We start from the raw sequence: 21,126 nt of genomic DNA, 5'->3' as shown, positions 1-21,126 counted from the left end.
GCACTTGATTCTGAAGGCCGAATTACACTTCAAAGCAATTTTAACTGTAATGTAAATTCAAAAAATGAATTGATTCAAAGTGTATTTCCAAGTATAAAGACAAATTACAAAAGTCATGCTTGGCTTAGTAACGTGCAATAATGGCTGGTACAAATAAAAATGTTTCTGAAATCAATGCAACAATTTTTAACGATATAAACACACAATTTTTTTGCCAACAAATCGGTTGACCCTATCACAAATGAAAGCATTGTATTAAATTACCAAACGAAATTTTTGAATTCATTGGATATACCAGGACTGCCGCCACATCATTTAGCGCGGAAAGTAGTAGCGCCCATTATAATGCTTCAGAACATACAGCAACCAAAACTTTGCAATGTACAAGACTTGTCTTGGAAAAGTTAATGGCTAATTGAAGCTACCATTTTTTGTGGAAAATTCAAAGGCGAAGATGTGTTGATTTCTCAAGGTCCAATGATTCTGTCAGATTTCCCATTTGAATTTAAGCGTCTTCAATTTTCTGTAACATTGGCATTTGCTATAACCATAAATAAGGTCTATCTTTAAAAATATGTGGTATTAATTTAGAGAATCCTGTTTTTTCCCATTGTCAACTACATATATGTTGGCTGTTAGCGAGTAAGAAAACCATATGCTATATTTAAATACATATATCAAAGATGGAAAAACAAAAAATGGTGTGTATCAAAAAGCCTTGCCATATTATTAGGCCCAAGCAAAAAAATAAAATTTTTGGTTTTTGTCTAAATGTCTTAAACTTTTTTTCTGTCCCATTTACCTGCGCTTATCATGTTGATAAGGATTGCCTTAAAAAAAGTCAAAGAATTCATACTTTTTGATACAAAATAACGTACAAAAAGGGATAAGCCCCAAAAGACGTTTCCTATGGAATTCATGCCGGGAGAATTATCAGACCGGTGCAATACTTAAATTTGTATTTCAAGGAATAACGTGACATTCTTAACTTTATGGCAAGGACCCAGTCTTGCATAGATATAGAAGCTTCGAGCCTCGAGCCTATTCTGAAATCGTAGAATCAAAACGTTCCCAAGCTCATTTTTGTGTTGGTCTGGAGAATTTCCCTGAAATAGCAGAAAAGCACTAAAATAGCAGAACAGCCAATAATTCTTTGCTGCCGGGTACAAAGGGGTCAAGTCACAAAATTGCATTTTGATGAAATAAGAATAATCTCTTTTATTTGGTTTTAAAAACATAAATTTAGAGCAACTCTTTCCTATAAAAATAAGAGGATCAATGCTCAAAAATTCATCGATTTTTCATACATTACCTCAACTTCAATCGCATTTTTTTTTGCAAACTATCATTTACGACCTAACCCCTTTATACCCGGTGGCAGAGAATTATCAGATGATGTTTTTTTTATTTGAATATCGTACTGCTTGTACTACTCCAAATCTTAGAACATTACGTACCTACTGTCCAGAGGATCAGAGCATCTATGTTTATGCAAGTTGCGATCCTTGCCATAAAGTTAAGCGCATGCCACGTTATTCCTCGGTACAAAAAAATAAGTATTGGACCGGTCTGGTAATTATCCGGGCTCGAGGCTCGAAGCTTCTATATCTATGCTAGACTGGGTCCTTGCCCTTAAGTTAAGCATATCACGTTATCCTTTTTTTATTAGATTAGAGCAACCAATGCACCAGAAAGCGTTGGATCCCAATGAGTTTCTGCTTCAAGCAAATTCAAACCTTGACAGGCATCACAATATTCAAAATCAGACTATAAACAATAATAATTATTTTGAAAGCCTGTCTTAATAATTTTTTTTACAAATTAAGCTTAGTTAAACTTTTTAAAAAGCTAGAGTGTTTCTTCACTCGTACAAATTGACAGCTATGTGAAGATGGGAGAAAAGGTATTATTTTTTTTTTATACAAACCATCTACATATTAATACCTTTCAAACAAAACAAAAATTACCAAAATCGGACCAGCCAAACGCGAGTTTATCGGCCACACACACTAAACGAACTCTATTTTATATATAAGATTTTTCGAGTTAATTTGAAAATACTATTATTTTATTCAGCTTAAACGTCTTAAAAGTTATACCCTTTTTTAAGTATAGATTTTAAATTAAACGCAATATGTGGATGTTTTTATATATTTTTGAGAGTGAGAAATCTAGCTGTTACATATGTTAGTTTTTGCAAATTCCTAAAATTTTGTAAAAACTATTGCAGCTACATTTATCACCCTCAAAAGGATTTATAAAAACACCCACATATTGCGTTTACCTCAAAATTTATAATCAAAGAGGGTATATAAAGTTTAAGACGTTTAAGCTGAGTAAGGGAATATTTTTTTTTTCAAATTAACTCGAAAAATATGGGTCATTTAGAAAAATTAATTAAAATACCTATTAATATACCTAGTAAAATAAGGTGAAAAAAGGAGTAAATCTCGGAATGAATGCTAATAGAAATTTTCTTTGCTCAATATCTTCGTTTTGGAATTCTATAACATACCTCAAAAGTCTAGAAAAATGTAATGTCCGCAAGTTGCGATTTTCAAGGTCAAATCGCGAAAGGAGATTTTCAAAATTAGCAATAATTGAAAATGGTATTATATACACTTATGATACATGTCTTCGAGGTATTTTTTAATGCTGATGCCAAAAAATTTAAAATCAAGACAATCTGACGTCTCTGAAAAAAGTTATATCAGTTTTTCATCTGTCAACCCATATTATTATAACAGTTGCAAAATTACTACCAAAAAACCCTTAAAAGTTATGGTAGATTAACCAAATTTTTCATGAAGGTTTTCATATCCATTATTATTAGGAATCAAAAAAAAATGCAATGAAAAAAACATTCAAATCTACAGGGTGTCCCAAAAATTAACGTCGAAACGAAAACAGTAGATAGGGTAGGTGGTGACAGTTATCAGAAAAATAATTAAAAAAATCGCAGCCATATATTTTGTGAGTTATGGGCATTTGAAAAAAAAATCGAAAAAATGGTCACCCTGTGACGGTTTTTCATGTGCCGTGACTTCAAATCTTAATTTTTCTCAGTTTTTTCTTTTGTTAAGGAACCTTGAATAACCTTGCTCCCAAATTCATTTAAAAATTTTAACTCAGCTGCATCAGTTTTTAAGAAAATATTCCTTTTTTGCCCAACTAAGTACTAAAAAATTTTACATCATTCTAATTCCATGAACCGTAGTGTAAAAAAAATGCACTATGATGTTTCGGCAAATTAACTTAAAAGTTGGTGTGCTCAATTCTCTTTTCAAAATGGTATAACATTGTTGAGAATATTTCATAAATAACCGAGATAAAATTTATTTTCTTAAGAAATCCGACTTTTTTATAAGGTAATTTTTCCATATTATTTAAGTTATGTACCCTTTCAGAACCTTTCAGAATACAAATTTGCTCTGAAAAACCCTGTTTTGTTGAATTCAAATTGTAATATTTTGCTATCTAACTGCAACTTTGGAAACTTTTTTCAAAACTACAATAACAGGGCAACTTTTTAAAATAATAAATCATTCTCAAACCGAACAAATTTTTTTTGCGGTGTTGCTTTCAAATAAAAGTTAGAAATAGATTTTTTATAAAACTTGAAACTGTTAGTATGAAATAAAAAATATTTTGATTAATTAATTGTTCCTAATTATTTGGCAATATTTTCGTAAAAAAATTAAAAAAAAAAAAAAAAAAAAATCAATAATGGAAGCAAAATACTGTTGCCAAGTAGGGATTTTTCGAAATTTCACAAGAATTGCATTAAATCGAAAACCATAAGGATTTGGGATGAACAAGTTACCAAATTCTGAGAACCCTTAAGTTCCCCAATTAGCATATTTCGTTTGATCCTTTACTTTTGGGACACCCTGTATAGGTATAAAAAATTTCTAACATTTTTCAAAAAAATAATTGGTACGCCATTTTTAAGAAATAATTAATTTACACATAAGAACGAAATTTCAAAATTTTTCAGCAACCCGTTTTCAAAAAAATTATTAAAAAAAAAAAATTGAAATATTTTTAAAAAATCCAAAAATCCCTTTTTTGAAAATTTTCTAAAATTTTAATATAACCTTTACCTAAAGGCTTTTGCATAAAAAAAACAGAAAAAAAAACCGTTCTTTGACAGATACCGTTAATAACGGTACAAAAAATATTTTTGTTATTTTAAAAGTTGGCTCTTTTGGCCATAAAAAAAATGTCTATTTCCCCTCTAGGGAATCACCAAAAACTGCTAACTACCAAGTTTGAAGAAAATCACTTCACTCATTCAGGCTGTAGCTAGAGGTACATATATGTATACAGAGAGACAGACAGACAGACAGACAGAATTGCTGGACCCACTTTTTTGGCATTTTCCATCATCGTTATGTCATGTAAAATTGTTATCTCGAATTCGATTTATTTTTCGAATCCTAAACTTCCCTATTATAGTACCTATGCGCAAGTAAAAATCGACTTTTCAAAAAGAAAATTTTTGACAAAAAAATATTTCTTCCTGATGTGTAGTAAATTTTCTGGCAAAGATAACAAGATACTTTTCTTCAAAATCTATGGATAAATTATAGAGATATGACCATTTTTGTAACGATCCAAATTTTCGACTCATTTTGAGTTTTTTTCTATAACTTGAAAATCAAGCCGAATTTTAGAATTTTTATTAGGTAATTTTTTGTATAGATTAAATTTCCTTTCGACAAAATTTGAATTAAATAAATTTTTACTAAATAGTCTATTTTTATCCTCTGAGCATTTATATCTCGACATTCATTTGAAAAATCGTTTTTTTAAAAATGTTTTGATACATTGCACTTAAACATCTGGAGTAACCCAGAAAAAAATATTCTAGTGTTTCTTGCTTATTTATTCAGCTTTTAGGAGCCGATTCTTCTGTTCGTTTATTAATCAAGATATAACCCGAAAAAAAAGCTGGGAAAACAACGGCAAAAAACTTTGAAAAATCGTATCTCGAAAACTTATCCATCGTAATTTTTTTTTGTAGTGATTTCCGAGTCCCTGAGGTCAAAGTAAGTAAGAAAAAATAGTGGGATTGAGTGTCCATTTTGGCTGTAAAGCAATGTTATTAATGAAGACATCCGCTCAATCGACTACAAATAAATAAAAAAAAATCCTCTTTTTTTTATATTTTTATCTATACTCTTTACTCGCCCTGGTAACAGGCTACAATTCTTGTACTTGGACTTTGCGTCTGAATTTTGAGTTATTTCCATATTTTGCATAATTACATTAAAATCTGTGCTTAGAAATACTGCACTTTTTTCTAGAATTCTCAGTTCAACCAATTTTTTGCAAATTTTGTCCATAATGAATGTTAATATGCAATGTTTAAATAATGTTACATTCTAAATATGTTCATTAATCATAAGTGTTTTAATTTCCTTGTAAAAAAAAAAATCAGAAAACTATTAAAGTTTTGTTTTAACTTTTGTTTTTGAAAGTTTTTTTTTCCTAATTCCTTATCTAATCTAACTCCCTTATTTTGTATAGGTACAACTATCTCTGTTCAGAAAAAAGAACAGCACGCTTGAGGTAAAGAACAATAATAAATTGTGCCTCAAAATATTCATTTTGTGGTATTTCGGGGGTTTTGAGCTTGGACCCTCCAAACCAATCGCTCAGTATTAAAGCTCACCAGGACGGGCGGCGGCGTTTGGCGTCCCCTTAGAAACCACTAACGGAGCTGTGCCAAAAGAAAATATATTTCATGGACCTTTAAATCACTCTTCTCAGATAAGTAATGTGTCCGCTTAATATCAATAGGAATGTCGACGTACTCTTGATTGGACTTTGTCGACGTCCCTAGCCTGTTCCTAATCTAAAAAAAATTTCTCTAATATTTTTATTTTTCAGGTACCCTTAAATACAAATCGGCACAGCGTCTTTATGGAATCGTTTGTCGTCCTATGAGCGGAAGGGTGCCAGTACAAAGGTCTTCTTCCAGCTTCAATCTAAATCTCCCCAGATGCCTTCGTTGAATGGAGGCTTTTGACTGTCTGAAGCTGTAAATCCCTCCTGGTCGTTGGTAAGGGGATCCGCAACACAGATAATGATTTAAAAGTATTCTATTGGACAGTCATTCTGTCCTACATAAATCATAAGAAACTCTTGGGTTTCATTTATGAATAAACCCCAAATTTACCTTTTTTTTGATGTCTCACTCGATGGATTTTGAGGTAATTTTTAACGACAAGGATTTTGGATTTTTTTCGAAAATCTGAAGAAAAAAAATTGTTTTGTAATTTGTAATAACTTATAATAACTTATCTCCTTCCTTGTATTTGAAGAACAAATTACGAATAGAGTTCGAAACCAACTTGTGTGATCTAGTAAAAATGCTAGTTGGTACAAGTAATTTTTAGAATTAGAAAACCTGTTCTAGGTTAGAATTTGTCAAATGGCAGCGTTGCAACGCGTTGGTGGTGCGATACGTAGTGTGTCGGCCTCCCAATCGCTAGGTTCTAAGTTCAAGTCCTGCATCGGCAATTTTCAAAATCAATCAAAGGAGTCTGTTGATCGTGAAATAGCTAAAATTGCAGTTTATTACCTTGGTGGTAAGGTAACACACAAAAGTTGTTGTTGTTCATTCAAAATCGTCAATATTTAAATTGATTTCACCCCTTTAAAATAAAAAATAAGAAATAAAATAAAATAAAATAAAATAAAATAAAATAAAATCAAATAAAATAAAATAAAATAAAATAAAATAAAATAAAATAAAATAAAATAAAATAAAATAAAATAAAATAAAACAAAACAAAATAAAATAAAATAAAATAAAATAAAATAAAACGAGAATAAAACGAGAATAAATTCAGCGGTCGAGGTGATCGGACGTGTTTATAATACACTCTTGAAAATGAAAGTTTTTTTAGACACTATCTTTAGGAAAATTTAACTCTCAACTGATATAATGATGAGGGTAGGTGGTCCTTTAGCCGTCTCTCCTGTTGTAAAGTTAATCTTTTGTATTTAAGAAAATGAAATAAATCTTTTATTTTTATAAATTTTATTTTTGAATAAATGATTATTCAAGTAACTTATTATTCGTCCTTTAAGTTCAAATTTTTTCCATTCACCAAGACCATCCATGTAGTTGGCTAACATTCTGCCGAACGTTTCGTCGTTCGCCAAACTATGATGGCTGGTCCTGGTCCTGGTTCTGGTCCTGGAGCTTGTCACAGGCACATCATCCACCAGCTCCTCATCCGTAATAGACAAACGCCCTAAATGAAATAATTAATTAAATGTTATTAGTTAATTAGGTAAATAAAATTAATTTACCTAAACATCATCTACACCAACAAATGATGAGGATGCCAGTGGAACAGGTGACTCAGATTCAACGCCGGCATCATGTTGACTGTGAAATATAAAGAAGAATTTCGTGTTATAATAATGGCAACAAAAGTTTCTATTATATAAATGGATAAGTAATACAATTGACAATGACACAAAAGAAAAATTATGAAGAATATAATAAAATATTTAAAAAATTCTTACTTTGCAATAAGCCGAGCTTCCGCCACCACCCACTCCTTAAAATCTTTCCTCTCCTCCTCGCTTTCTATCTTCTTCATATTTGACACGATAAATCGCATAAATACGATGTCGATAGTTCTTGGCGGCAATGGTGTGTCAAATGACTCCAGTGCCGCCAATATTGCCTGCTGATTTGGAGAGGATTCATTTGCTAAAAGACAGTTGATATTAGTATTGAATTGAATATTTTTAAATTAAATTAATCTACCTTCAACACTATCTGAAGAATCACTGTCATCAGGATAGACCTGTGACTCCTGATGACTCTGATGGCTCTGATGACTCTGATGGCTCTTTTGGCTGACAGCGCTTTCACTGTGAAATATAAAGAAAAATATAATTATAACAAGTTGAAGAATCTAATTTAAATTTAAAAATTACTTCAAAATAAAAGGTGCCAAAAATTGAAACTCGAAATTTTTGGAGCTCAATTTGGAGGTTCTCTTCTTTTGGGCCCTCAAACGGTAGTCCTTTGTAAAACCATCCCTCAGCCCCTTCCACTTTTTCATGACCCCTTGCTCTGTTTACAAAAAAAAAAATAATTTTATTTAAAGTTTTTTCAAACTAACAACAATTTTTACAAATTACTCAACTCAGCTTTCCCTTCTTCGTCGAAGGACTCATAGGATGGAATTATTAATTCCATACATAAGGAACTCCCTCCTTCGTCCCTCGAGTGGGCATCGTGGTAGTCAGGACGACCCCTATCATAAAGTACTGGCATTTCCTTCACCAGTCCAATGATTTTGCTGGAGGCGATAAGGACGGGGGCAGATTTTACGTCGGAACGATTCATTTCTGTAAAAAAATTACAAAGGAATATATTAACAGACATATTATTTCCTATTTCCATTTTCATTTTCCCATTATACCACTAATATTAGCAGCTATAATACTTACGTTTTAGAAGTGCCAGAAGCAAGCCATTTTTCTGTGTCAGAACTAAAAAAAAATTTTTTATTTTGATATTTTTTTCCAATTAAAAGACATTTAGTGATTTTTAAGTATTATTCATAAAAAATCTGTTTAACAAAAGTAAAATTCTACTTTTAAATATATTAAGCTTAACGAAGCTCAGCTCATCCATATGGTTTGCAACCACGGATGCAAAAACTGAGTCCTCTAGGTATTTTTTTCCAATTAAAAGACATTAAGTTTTTTATGTATTATTTGTTTTTATTGTTTAAAACAAAACTGTTAAGCAGCAACAAAATAGTCGATTTGAAACTGTTTCTTTTCAAAGAACCCAGCTCATCCATATGCTTTGCAACCTCGGATGCAAAGCTGTTGCCCACCTCCTCTTCTGTCCCAGACATATGCCCTAAATAAAAGATTTTATTAGTATATACAAATTAATATTTTAATATTTTAAACAAAATTTACCTCGAGCATCATCTGCACTTTGATCTCCACCGAGTGCAGCTTCATCATCATCTTCGTCGTCATCTTTTATTTCACTGTGAAATAATAAAAACAATATTATGTTTTCTTTTTAATTACAAATAAAAATATTCTTACTTTTAATTTTTAATTTTGATGACTTCAGCCGTCACCATTATCTTATATTCCCATTTTCTTATTTTCTCATTTCTTTATTTTCCAATCTTCCCATTTTCGTATTTTCTTATTTTTCCATTTTCTTATTTTCCGATTTTGCCATTTTTCCATTTTCCCATTACAAAAATCTGAAGCGGTGGATCATACCACTAATATTAGGAGCCAACAGCCAATACTTACGTTTTAGAGGTGCCTGTACCAGAACTAAGAAAAATAATTTTTATTTAAATATTTTTTTCCAATTAAAAGACATTAAGTTTTTTATGTATTATTTTTTTTATTATTCATAACAAAACTGTTAAGCAACAACAAAATAGTGGATTTGAAACTGTTTCTTTTCAAAAAACCGAGGTTATCCATATGCTTTGCAACCTCGGATAACCCCTCGACTGCCTGTCGTATAAAAAGGGGTGCGACTGCACCAACCCAATAAATTCGATGGCATCCACCGAGGCAATAAAATTTTTTAATTCGTTTGAATTCATTTTCTTAAAAAAGAATACACGCTTCCTGCCACGCTTTAAGTCACGCTTTCACTGTGAAATATAATGATAATATAAATCGTTAGTAATAATAACATTAAAGAACTTATTTTGAAATTACTTTATCACGAAAGGCTCTAAAAATTGGAGAGCCTGATTTTTGCCGCTAAGGCCTCATTTCTTTGCCCTCGGCTCTTCGGCAATGGTCCCTCAGGAAGTTGTCCCTCAGACTCTTCCACTTTTTCTGAAGACCTTCTTCTGTGAAAAGAAAAAATGCATAGTTAATGTAAATTTTAATGAGCTCAATTTTTAAATTACCCAAAATGGCTTTCACCTCGTTCGAATGGGAGCTTAACTCCGGGACCAACTGCTGGCAGATTGCTTCCCACGCTCCCACACATCCACCTTCTCCCGGGGGTTATTATAACCCCTCGAGTCCCTGTCATGGAAGCAAAAACTGCATTTCTTCCACGATTGTACTCATCTTTTTGTATTCATTATTTTCAGATCGCAACCGGTGATCTTTAATCAAAACATCTCTTAGCGACTTCCAACACTTACGCACAGTGATTTCTGTCAAACAGCATATTTAGAAAGTAAATCAGCTGTAAACTACGGATTGTAATCAAAATTTCCATTCCGACTTACTTATAACTCCCTTTGTCTCCTGGGGCAGTTCCTCGTAATTTTGATAGATTCAGGAATGAATTTCTTCCCAAATCTTCTCCTTAATCGGGTTGCTGTAGTGGTCGGCTAAATTGCTGTTGTATAAAACTTCGTGTTTTTTTACCTCTCTAAAAAGATTAAGGGCATCAATAGACCCCGATTTATGATAAAAATTTTTCATTTTATTAAGCTTTCTTCTTCAAGAAATCTTAAGATTTAGTCAACTTATTTGATATGATCTCGAAAAGTTATATAAATAACGAAGTCTTTCCAATCGATGTTTTATTTTTTTTTACATTCACAAAGGCGCCCCAATTTTTTTTCTATTTTACATTTTCAACGGCGCTCGTATTGTTTGTCCTAAACTTTTTGAAGAATGAAGGCGCCCTCCAATTTTGGGTTAATTTATTTGGCTTCCGGAAGGACAATGGTGTCCAAAATCTTCGTTCATCTTTGAAGAACAAGGCGCCCCAATTTCTTTTGAAAGACTAAAGCAATCCTAATATTCCTCCTACCAATTTAATTTTTGCAAAGGTGCCCCTATAATAATGAATAAGGAAAGAGAAGGGAGACGGACAGAATCCCGAAATTAAAAATCCAGAAAGCCCAAAATCCAGAAAACCCTAAATTTCGAAAACCCAAAAACACAAAATCCCGAAAACCCACAATCCCAAAATCCCGATTTCCCGAAAACCCAAAATCCAGAAATGCCAAAAATTGACAGCTTCTCCATTTCTCATAAAAACTACGTTTGTGTGTGAGAATAAAAAAATAGCTCTGTTCGTTGTTCCCCCCTCCAGGGCACTCTAAGTCATTTCAATTAACTGTGAAAAAAATCAGAGTTTCTCGGGTTTTCATTTTACATCGAACACCTCAGAGCTTTAGCTATCAGCGAACATCGAACACAGAGGAAATAACTCTGGTTGAAAAAGGAGCTACAAAAAACGCTTGACAACGAATTCGGAGCGACCCAGAGTGCCCTAGAGCTCACAACGAACAAACCTTATACTTATAAAGGTATGTTGTTTTCGATTGGCCGTCCGGAAGCGCCTGGAATCATTAAAAAGCGTGCTGCAAGTTTTTTATTCTCCTAGTGAAAAAACAAAAACAAAATATTTGATTTTTCACCAATACAGATATTAAATTTTAGAATTGGGTGGAAGCGATTCAAAGTTTTTTATTGGATTTCAGAATGAGTGAATCATTCCAATCGAAAACGACATTAATGTACCTAGTTGAAAAAGTTTTTGAAAAAATATTGTTCAAATAAAACCAACTGTACCTAATCCTTAAATGTGTTTAAACAAAAAAGTCAGAGATAAAGGTAGTCTTGTCAATTGAGCCTAAATGACATGAATAATTAATTTTTTTTTTAAGTTAACCTTTTTAAGTTAATACACTGCACATTTTTAATAAATGCATTAACAAGTATATGAGAGGTAAGACATAATCTGCTATTGCTTTTTTTCGTGATTTTAAAAAATTGTTTTTAGATGAATTTTTTTTTAGAGGCGCCACTTGCAATTTTGCCCAGGGGCGCCGGTAGTGCTTAAACCGGCACTGAATTTGCGAAATATAGAAAGTAGGAACAATATTTCTTATTTTTCAAAATTAGTAACAGAATAATTTCGCTACTTTCTTGCAACTTATTTATATACATAAAGTTGTCTGAATTGTTATAGTTGACTTGAAAAATTCCTTTCGCAGAAAATAACTTGCCTTTTTAAGGGAAATAATTTGCCTTAAGTATAGATAAATTCAATAATTTAACAATTATAATATTTCGTTTCGTTACACGAAACCTGGGCTAAATTTTCATAAATTTTTGAACAAAGTGCTGAACTCTTTTTGATCGAACCATTTTATATAAGTCAATTAAATTATTTTATAGTTTTTAGTGCGTGATAAAAGCGTATTTTTAGTTTTTTAAACTATGTACTTTTTTAGACTCAAATCTTGTTTGAGTACGAAAAGAAAATTTAACCCAGGTAGTATAGGATTTTTCGTGTAACGAAACGAAATAGGTACCTATAATAAATCTGATTTTTTTCATATCTGACAGAAGAATGTGCTAGAAAAGCTTAAGTCTAGAGCTGAGCCTGCTATTGCAATAGCTACTTTCAATCACTCTGCTCTTTCAATCTGCATTTCTTTTAAATTTCACTGCTTTTTTGTAAGCATTCTATTTTTCATATCTAATGATTTGATTAAGGATGAATAAATCAGGGATGTAGAAAAAAGTTTGTTATGATGATCACGAAACATAGAAGTTCAAATTGAAATACATACCATTGTTTCAGTAAGTTATTTCATATGAAAATAATTGAAAATGCTTAGGAATGAATTCAATTTGTTTTTTATTTATTTTATATGACATTTTCAATCATATTTCAAATCAGGAAGAAATTTAAAGATTAATTTGAACTGATTTTTAAAGAGTGATAATATAACAGCTATTAAAAGCTAATACTTAGAAACATTTTTTTTTCCTAAATGTGAAGGCGAACTTAAGTCTCGGAAAATGTTTTGGTTTACAGATATAAGTTCACAGTGAACAGGGCTAAGCATTTAGGTAAACAAAATTATAATTGTTTTTTTTTTTGTATTTTCGAGAAAAAATCAAGGTTAACCCCTTGCCGAAAAAAATTGCATTTTCCAAAATTTTCTCCAAATTCAGCGAATGAGATATCAAAAGAAAAATCTTTTTAAGCTCTATTTATAACTGAAAACCAAAATTTTCTTGGAAGTTTAATTGCTGAGTTATTTGCACCCAAACATTTTTTTTCCTACATTCCAAGGTACATATCATCATTTTACAGATAGGTACCTATGTATAAGTTCACAGTGAACAGGACTATGCATTTAGGTACAAAAATTATAATTATTTTTTTTTAGATTTTCGAGAAAAAATCAAAGGGGTACCCCTTGCCGAAAAAATTTGCATTTTCAAAAATATTCTCCAAATCCTTGGAGTGATACATCAAAAAAAAGGTTTCTCTAAGCTTTATTCATAATTGGAACCCGAAATTTTCTTGAAGGTCTGATTGCTGAGTTATTGCAAACCAAATTTTGTTTTTTTTTTTCTTTTATTCGGAAGCAGATTTTTTCGAAACAAGTTTTTGTTTACAGCTGTGAGTTCACAGTGAACAGGCCTATGAATGTACGCCCCTGCTGAAAATACACAATAAGCAGAAGTACAGAAGAAATACACATCCAGAAGTATTGAAATTCCAATCCGATTTTTACACAACTGTTAAAATAAATCTTCTTATAAATCATCTCATGCCAATGGAAACACCATTTTAAATCTCCCATCTACGGTAAATATAGATTTAGGTTTGATAAAGACGTAGCCTAAGCCTTTCGGACAGATCTTGAATAGAATGTCTCTCTCCCATTCGTTGAAACCAATTACACGATCACAAGAATTGTTCAGTTATTTCGAACACAAGAATTTTGTAAGCCTTTGACCTTGCTCCTTCACGAGGTCGTCAGCTTCGTGCCACAAATTTATTTTTTAACCCCCTTGGACCCAGCGTTACTCTCATGTAACATATTTTTAAAAATTTGTAAAAAATATTCCATTAAAAAATTTTGTAGGTTTCGATGGCTTAATTTAAGATAATAATGCCTAGTTACTAAATTATTACAAAAAGTTAGTCAAGTATTATGCTTTTAATTTTTTTTTAAAAGGGACTGAAATTCACAGTTTTTGTTTTTTTTTGCAAAAAATTATTTTTTATATATGGTCATTATTTCGAAAAAAAAAGTTATAAAAAACGTTAATCCAGAAAGTGTTTTGTTTTTTGACTTAGAAGAAGTAGAATAAATTATATTATCCATAAAAAGTAATGTATTTTCTCAGTTGCCCGACATTTTTTGGTTGTCATAGTCAGTGCATGTTACTTATGTACATGTAACATGAGAGTAACACATTAGCTTTACTATTTATTATTTTGGAAAATAACTTTTTGCTATTTATATTTCTTAGTTGTGATGTTTTTGACACGATAATACTGAAAAAAAAATTTTTAATATTGATTTTCATAGCTTGGGTTCGAAAGGGTTAACCACACTTAATATTTCTCAAACATTTTCCTTCAACTACAATTTTTTTTTAAATTATATTTGTTGCAAATATAAATAAAATTACATTCACTCATTCACACAATTTTTATTTTAAATAAAAATATTTGTTTCAGGCACTATCTTTGGAATACAAAAAGTACTATCAAAATTGGTTCACCCAGTTTTGAGAAAGCAAACATAAGAAAAAACACAGGCGAATTGATAACCTCCTCCTTTTTGGAAGTCGGTTAAAAAGAATGGATACACCATATTTTCACTAGCCGTATTTTTTGAGTAAAATTCAAATTTAAAAAAAATTAATTTAACTCAAATCTAAAACTAGAAACACAGTTTTGTTAGTATCACTTACGGCCATATTATTCACTCTGGATTAAGTTTGGATTAAAGTTAATTTCAAATCCAAACCATTAAATCAGAATTTTATAAATCGAAGGATTTAATTTTTTGGTCATATTATGCACTCAACAAAAATTATGTGATTATTGAGTAAATTTTGTATAATTTGCATTCATCTTTAATTTTCCTTTTCAAAATGCTTGACAAAACAACTGAACACTGTGAAAATTAATTTTACATCTAGATTTATAAAGTTAAACAGACCTCCAGAGAGCAGTTTAAATTTGTGTGGATTTAACGAGATTGGATTTAAAAATTAGATTAAAGATTGGAATAAAGTAGTGAATATTATGGAATTGGATTTATTTTTGACATTCGACATTGTTTACCAGATCCAGATTTTTTTAAACTAGTGAATAATATGGGCGTTACAGAATCAAATTTAATCCAAATCGTTAGAGCCGTTTTCAATAAAATTGCAATAACTTAAACATTTTCTATGGGAGGTATGTAGGTACCTACATTTTCATAGTGAAATATCGTTGGCGTAAAGCAAAATTGTTCTTAATCGACTTTTTACCGAAAATGAGTTAATGATGCAGTTTTACTAATTTGAGGGTGCTCTTTCCGAATTTGAAGACTGTTTTTGTCAAAAAAATTTCATTCCGCAGATTATATAATTTAATGGGACATAGAACAATAAAAACAGGGAAGTAGTCTTTTGAAAATGAGCCCGAGTTTTCTTCATTATTCTAAGTCCGATCATATTTTGTTCTAAGTCCATTTTTTATTTAAGGAAAAAACGTACGTATGCACCTACTTATGAGGTTAACTTGTATATTGCATTCAAGAGAAAAGAACAAACTTTATAAAAAACATAACTTGAATGGCAAACGAGCAGAAAATTGTCGCTTTAACCTTTAAACCAATTTGAAACTTAAAAATCGTGCCCTGTAAAATTAGCTTTTTGTAACTTAGAACAATTTTGCTTTACGGCGACGATATGTAGGTACAAAAAAAAAAAATTATAGCGAACCTTAAATTAAAAATTTCAAACAAATCCGTCTAATCCGTTTAGGCTCTATTTTTTTGTAGGTTACAGATGGACCGAACCGACACGCACAACGCACAGACTGACTTTTTTTTAACCTTTCTATAAATCATTATAGCACAAAATTTTAAACGATTAAGTAAATTGCTAAAGCCAATTTAGTAAGTTACTAAACCCAAAACCGGACTGATTTTTAACTTAGTTACTTACTAAATGGCTTTAGCAATTTACTAAATCGTTTAAGATTTTGAGCAAGTAATAAAATTGCGTTAAAAAAATGTTATTGCAAATAAAAAATTTGCTGCATTAAAAAGAAATCAATGCAAAATGTGTACAATGTTAGAAAAAACATTTAATGCATGCATTTTACATTGAACTTTTTTAATGCAGAAAACTTGCAACAATATTTTTTTTTTTCAATAACAAACAATAAGTATCCAGACCATCTTAAAATAAAAACAACACCCGATTAGCTTAGCTAAGATAAGCTCATCATTTTTTGTGACACGACGAATTTTGGTTGTAAGCATTCTTACTTTGTACATATTTGTTATCAATCAATAACTGTTCCTAATTATGCCCTTGAACTTGTTTATTACTTCTTGACTGTGTGTTCGGTTACTTCTCTTGCATGTAGGATTGTAGGTACCTATCAAAAAAAGCTTTACAAAAAAAACTATTTTGCAAAGTCTTATGATTTAATGAAGGCATTTACCAGGTCCGGCTCTATTACAAAAAAAAACGGGGCTGACGTGGTATTTTGTAAAAACAATAACACTGTGCAAGTCGAAATTCTTGACAGGCGCGCGAATAACTGTTTCGCCATATTTCGGACCCGAGAAATCCATTGGCATCATTAGTTTTTCGATTTATCGGTACGACTTCGAACAAAATTTTTTTTGAAAGTTTTTTCAATTATTTTGAGAATTTTCCACTGTTTTTAGTCATTTTTCAATCAAAAACATTGTTTATATTGCTAATAATTCTGCTCAAACGTTATTTGCTACCAGTAGAAAGACATTTTAAACAATTTTGAACAATTTATTTGAAAATTTAGTGATTTTTTTTGAATTTTTTTTTTTAAAATCGAAATTTTTTACATTGTTATCGTTTTTTCGCTGTTTTTGTTCTCTTTTGCACAAATACATAGCATGTTTTCCATTAAAAATTAATTTAACTGTTAATTTAGTGTTGGTTAAACTTTGACATACTATCGATAGCATCGATAACAAAAAAATATCGAGTATATCGATACTTCACAAAACTATCGATAGTTTCAATACTTCCAAATTATTATACCACAAGGCTACCGATATTTTTTCTTAAAACTATCGATACAATCGACAATGAAAACTATCGATATCTACCAAACACTATGTTAATTCGTTGTTTACATCCAATGTCAAACGAAAACTTAACTTGTAGTTCAAATTGTGTTTAATTAATTTCAAAGCTATCGATAATATCGGTAGCCTTGTGGTAAAATAATTTGGAAGTATTGAAACTATCGATAGTTTTGTGAAGTATCGATATACTCGATATTTTTTTGTTATCGATGCTATCGATATTATGTCAAAGTTTAATCAACACTAAATTAACAGTTAAATTAATTTTTAATGGAAAACATGCTATGTATTTGTGCAAAAGAGAATATGTTTTTGTTTTTGTGCGAAAAAACGATAACAATGTAAAAAATTCCGATTTTTTTAAAAAAATTTCAAAAAAATCACTAAACTTTCAAATAAATTGTTCAAAATTGTTTACAATGTAGCAAACAACGTTTGAGCAGAATTATTAGCAATATAAACATTGTTTTTGATTGAAAAATGACTAAAAACAGTGGAAAATTCTCAAAATAATTGAAAAAACTTTCAAAAAAAATTTTGTTCGAAGTCGTACCGATAAATCGAAAAACTAATGATGCCAATGGATTTCTCGGGTCCGAAATAGGGCGAAACAGTTAATCGCGCGCCTGTCTCAAAATTTTTTTTCAAAAACCTTGCACAGTGTAATTGATTTTAATTTAATAAAATGCTTACTGTAAATTAATGTTTATTAAAAATTCTGTCGAAGTTTTTAATACAACCTTTGGAATTAGGCCTTTTTCCGAAACAAAAATTATTAGTTTTTAATTTTGCTAATTTTATTAATTTCAAATACAAAACATTAAAATGTAATCAAAAGTATTAAAATATAAGAAAGTTTGAATTAAATACTAATACCTACTAAAGCCTGAACTACATAGAAACACAAAGTGAAAAAAGTACAAAAAGTACGAAAAGCTTCTATTTTTTCAAATAATTTAATATTTTAAATTTGTTTTTTGTTATTTTGTACTTTTGTTTACTTTTTGTACTTTTTTGCTTTTGTGTTCCAAAATTTAGCGCGAACAGCGTCCCGGCTTTAGAAATAAAAAATCTGAATTTGCACTTATTTGAAGGCAAATAAAAAAATTATTTGAAGGTTCTTTGTGTTTTTGTCAAAGTAAAATGTATGAATTTCTGACAAAATTTGGTCGGCAATAAACACTTCACATAGTTTCTGACAAGAGATAATAATATCACCATTATTATATTTCAAATGAGTAATCACTTTCAAAAATCTTATGTTTCATTTTTAGTCGTGTAAAATTAAGCATAAAATTGGTAAAATCTCGGAATCCAGGGAAAGTCGATGAATCTGTAAAACTAGTATAGGGCTTCAATATTAAAAGGTCAAATAAGAAAGTTAAAAAAAAAAATAAAATTGAAAATATCTACCTTTATTTTATTCGGCACTTCCTACACTGGTGGCTGGTCATCCGCAACAAATCTCCACAAGTGTTTTAAGGTATTTTTCAAGTTTTTCTATTTAAGATTGTGTTACTTGTAGAGCACTTAGGTACCGTTATGTGTGATATTTCAAATGAAAGATAATATTATCAGCATGCGTTTTAAGGTCAAACAAAATGTTTATTTGGTCTAGATCAAAAGATATAACGCGTTTAGAAAAAGATCATCTTTTTACCGTTATCTCAGGATATTGAATAGTAAATTAGTTGAAATTTTGCACAATTATAGTTTATTTTATTACCTATCTACAGTATAAATTTCATTCATCTATCTGATTTTTCGTGTCGCTTTTTCGTTTCATCTTGTTTCAAATCACTATACGATACTAGAGAAGTTTTCACTTCAAAAACTTTGCAATTTCCATTGCTTTGAACGACTTTTTGAAAATGAATAGAATAGTAATACTCGTAGTTACGTGAGTGATGTAAAATTAAGAATAAATTTTGAATTTAGGAATAATTAACTATTAGGAATATAAATCTACGAGTATGGTTAGTATGTTAAAACAAGTTGAAGTGGCATTGTTAGAATTTATTGTGCTCTTTTTACAAGTCGTATAAATATATTTTTAGAATAATGCCAATTCCATTATTATAACGGAAAGTCATAATAAATAAATATAAATAAATAATAAATAAAAAAAAAAAATAAATTTTTAATTAATAAAATTAATTAATTAATTTTTTAAATTGATATAAACAATCAACACAAACTCCAAAAGAAAATAATGTTTCGCCTTTGTATTATACCCTGATGGAAATGGTGAAACGATTTCGTGTCTACAAAGTGTTATTACCCCTTAAGTTTTTATTCCAATGATCAAAATGCTAAAACTAACATAATCACCTATTGATAGATAAATTTTTCGACTCGGGAAAAAATTGAAAACCTTTTAAAATTTCAGTATCAGTATTTGTACCGATAAAGGAGAATGGGCATTTTGAACGTTGAGCGGCCATTAATGAAATTGGTATCAAATGAAAGAGCTATATCTTAGGAAAAACTTTTACATTGGAAGTTTCGCGGTATTTCTTTAAGAATGCAAGATATTGCAATATTTGTATTGTTAATGCATCGCTTAATGTGTGAAGGAAAAATTTAATTATATTTTTATTTTAAATATATAATATGAAGCTCTGTCATTTTCCCTGACCCTGAAGACATTGATCTTGAAAATCCGACCAATAGAACTCATAATACAAGATTTTTAAGCCAACCACTTTTGTTTTTGTTCGACAGTTTTTCAAACGATTCAAACTAACAAAAAATTGAACAACAAAACTCTCAAAATAGGCTTGAAATTGTTGTTTAAAAAAGCTGATAGTTTGGGTTCTAGTGGCTGGATATTCAAGATTAAGGTCTTCAGGCTAAGAGAAAATGACAGAGTATCATAATATGCACTTAAAATAAATATTAAAGTTACAACATAGAGACAATCTGCATAAAGAGTTAAATGCAAAAATGCATTTTATTCGTTTCTTAAGTACTTCACAAGGATAAAACTCCTGCAAAACATATGTAAGACTTAATAACATCATAAAATAACAAATTCATCAATGGCCGCGCAACGTCCACGTTCCATACAAATTTGCCCTTTCTCCTTTTGCAAGAAGCCTTGCGTTTAAAGCTAAAAAAAAATATTAAATTATATTCCCACCTCTTGCAGTCATTTAAGTTTATTTTATCATAAAAATTAAACAACAAAAGTTTTCAACATGTAGGTAACACAGTCAGACGGTTAACTTTTCCACACAAAATTGTGCGTGAAAGTTATTTTGGTTAAGTTTTTCCATACAGATTTTGACAGCTCGTTTACCACATTTACCATTTTACCACGCTTACCCGGTATCATAAATACCCGTAATGTAACCAAACCACTGAAAGAAAATAATGCTGTGCAAGTTGTTTTTCAACAGCTGACTGACTGCTTCACCCTATTTCGTACCTAAGAAATCGATTGCCATAACGAGTTTTTCTATTCATCGGTACGACCATAAACAAAAAATACCAAGACTGGAAACTCGGCGGTCAACTGATAGTCCAGTGCATTTATAATTTGACCCAGCAGTTTGTACCACCCCCAAATTTTTTTTGCTCATTCGATAGAGCATTGGCTGAATATTATTACCCTGATTTTTCGCACTCGTGAAATTCACCTTTCGGCCGCCATCTTGGATTTTAGTTTTTGTTCAATATCTCGATTTCTATTTATCCTACATAAAAGTTGTGTATACAAGAAACGTAGGCAATTAAATTTCGCGTCTTTTATGTTAAGAACACTTTTTCGATATTCTGACTATTAAAAAAGTTACAAGCCAAAAAAGTAAAAAAAACCGAAAAAAATGACAATTTTAAAGTTTTGAGGACTTTTTATCAAAATTATGAAAAAACGTTCCGAGAAAAGATTATTCACCTTAAAATTCTCTACAACTCTGCTATACAACTTTTTTTTCTATCTCTATAAATACAAAAGTTATTAATATTTTTTTCTGTTAAAAATGCTCTTTTTTGTTTGTGTTTTTTATCTTTA

At 30.4% G+C, this 21,126-nt stretch overlaps 1 protein-coding gene across 1 annotated transcript; it reads right to left on the bottom strand.

Annotated features, from left to right (window-relative positions):
• Window positions 1–7,326: 7,326 nt before the first annotated feature.
• Window positions 7,327–8,782, bottom strand: LOC129919307 (uncharacterized). The gene is made up of 6 exons (XM_056000163.1): window positions 8,485–8,782; window positions 8,178–8,382; window positions 7,966–8,104; window positions 7,793–7,899; window positions 7,546–7,735; window positions 7,327–7,405 (listed from the first exon to the last, which is right to left on the bottom strand). Exons 2-6 carry the CDS (start codon window positions 8,206–8,208, stop codon window positions 7,327–7,329), a joined length of 546 nt encoding a protein of 181 aa, XP_055856138.1. The 5' UTR covers window positions 8,209–8,382; window positions 8,485–8,782.
• Window positions 8,783–21,126: the final 12,344 nt, after the last annotated feature.

The sequence above is a fragment of the Episyrphus balteatus genome, chromosome 4 (genome assembly GCF_945859705.1).
Source record: "Episyrphus balteatus chromosome 4, idEpiBalt1.1, whole genome shotgun sequence".
Lineage (NCBI taxonomy): Eukaryota > Metazoa > Arthropoda > Insecta > Diptera > Syrphidae > Episyrphus > Episyrphus balteatus.
This window is presented reverse-complemented; position numbering and strand designations above follow the sequence as displayed.

Bases quoted from the DNA above. Each gene is read 5' to 3' on its own strand.
- LOC129919307 (XM_056000163.1), bottom strand. From the start codon at position 8,208: ATGAGTCCTTCGACGAAGAAGGGAAAGCTGA. The intron at 8,105-8,177 runs GTTGAGTAATTT...TTTTGTAAACAG, and splicing joins GACGAAGAAGGGAAAGCTGA to AGCAAGGGGTCATGAAAAAG. The intron at 7,406-7,545 runs GTAAGAATTTTT...TATATTTCACAG, and splicing joins GAAGCTCGGCTTATTGCAAA to TCAACATGATGCCGGCGTTG.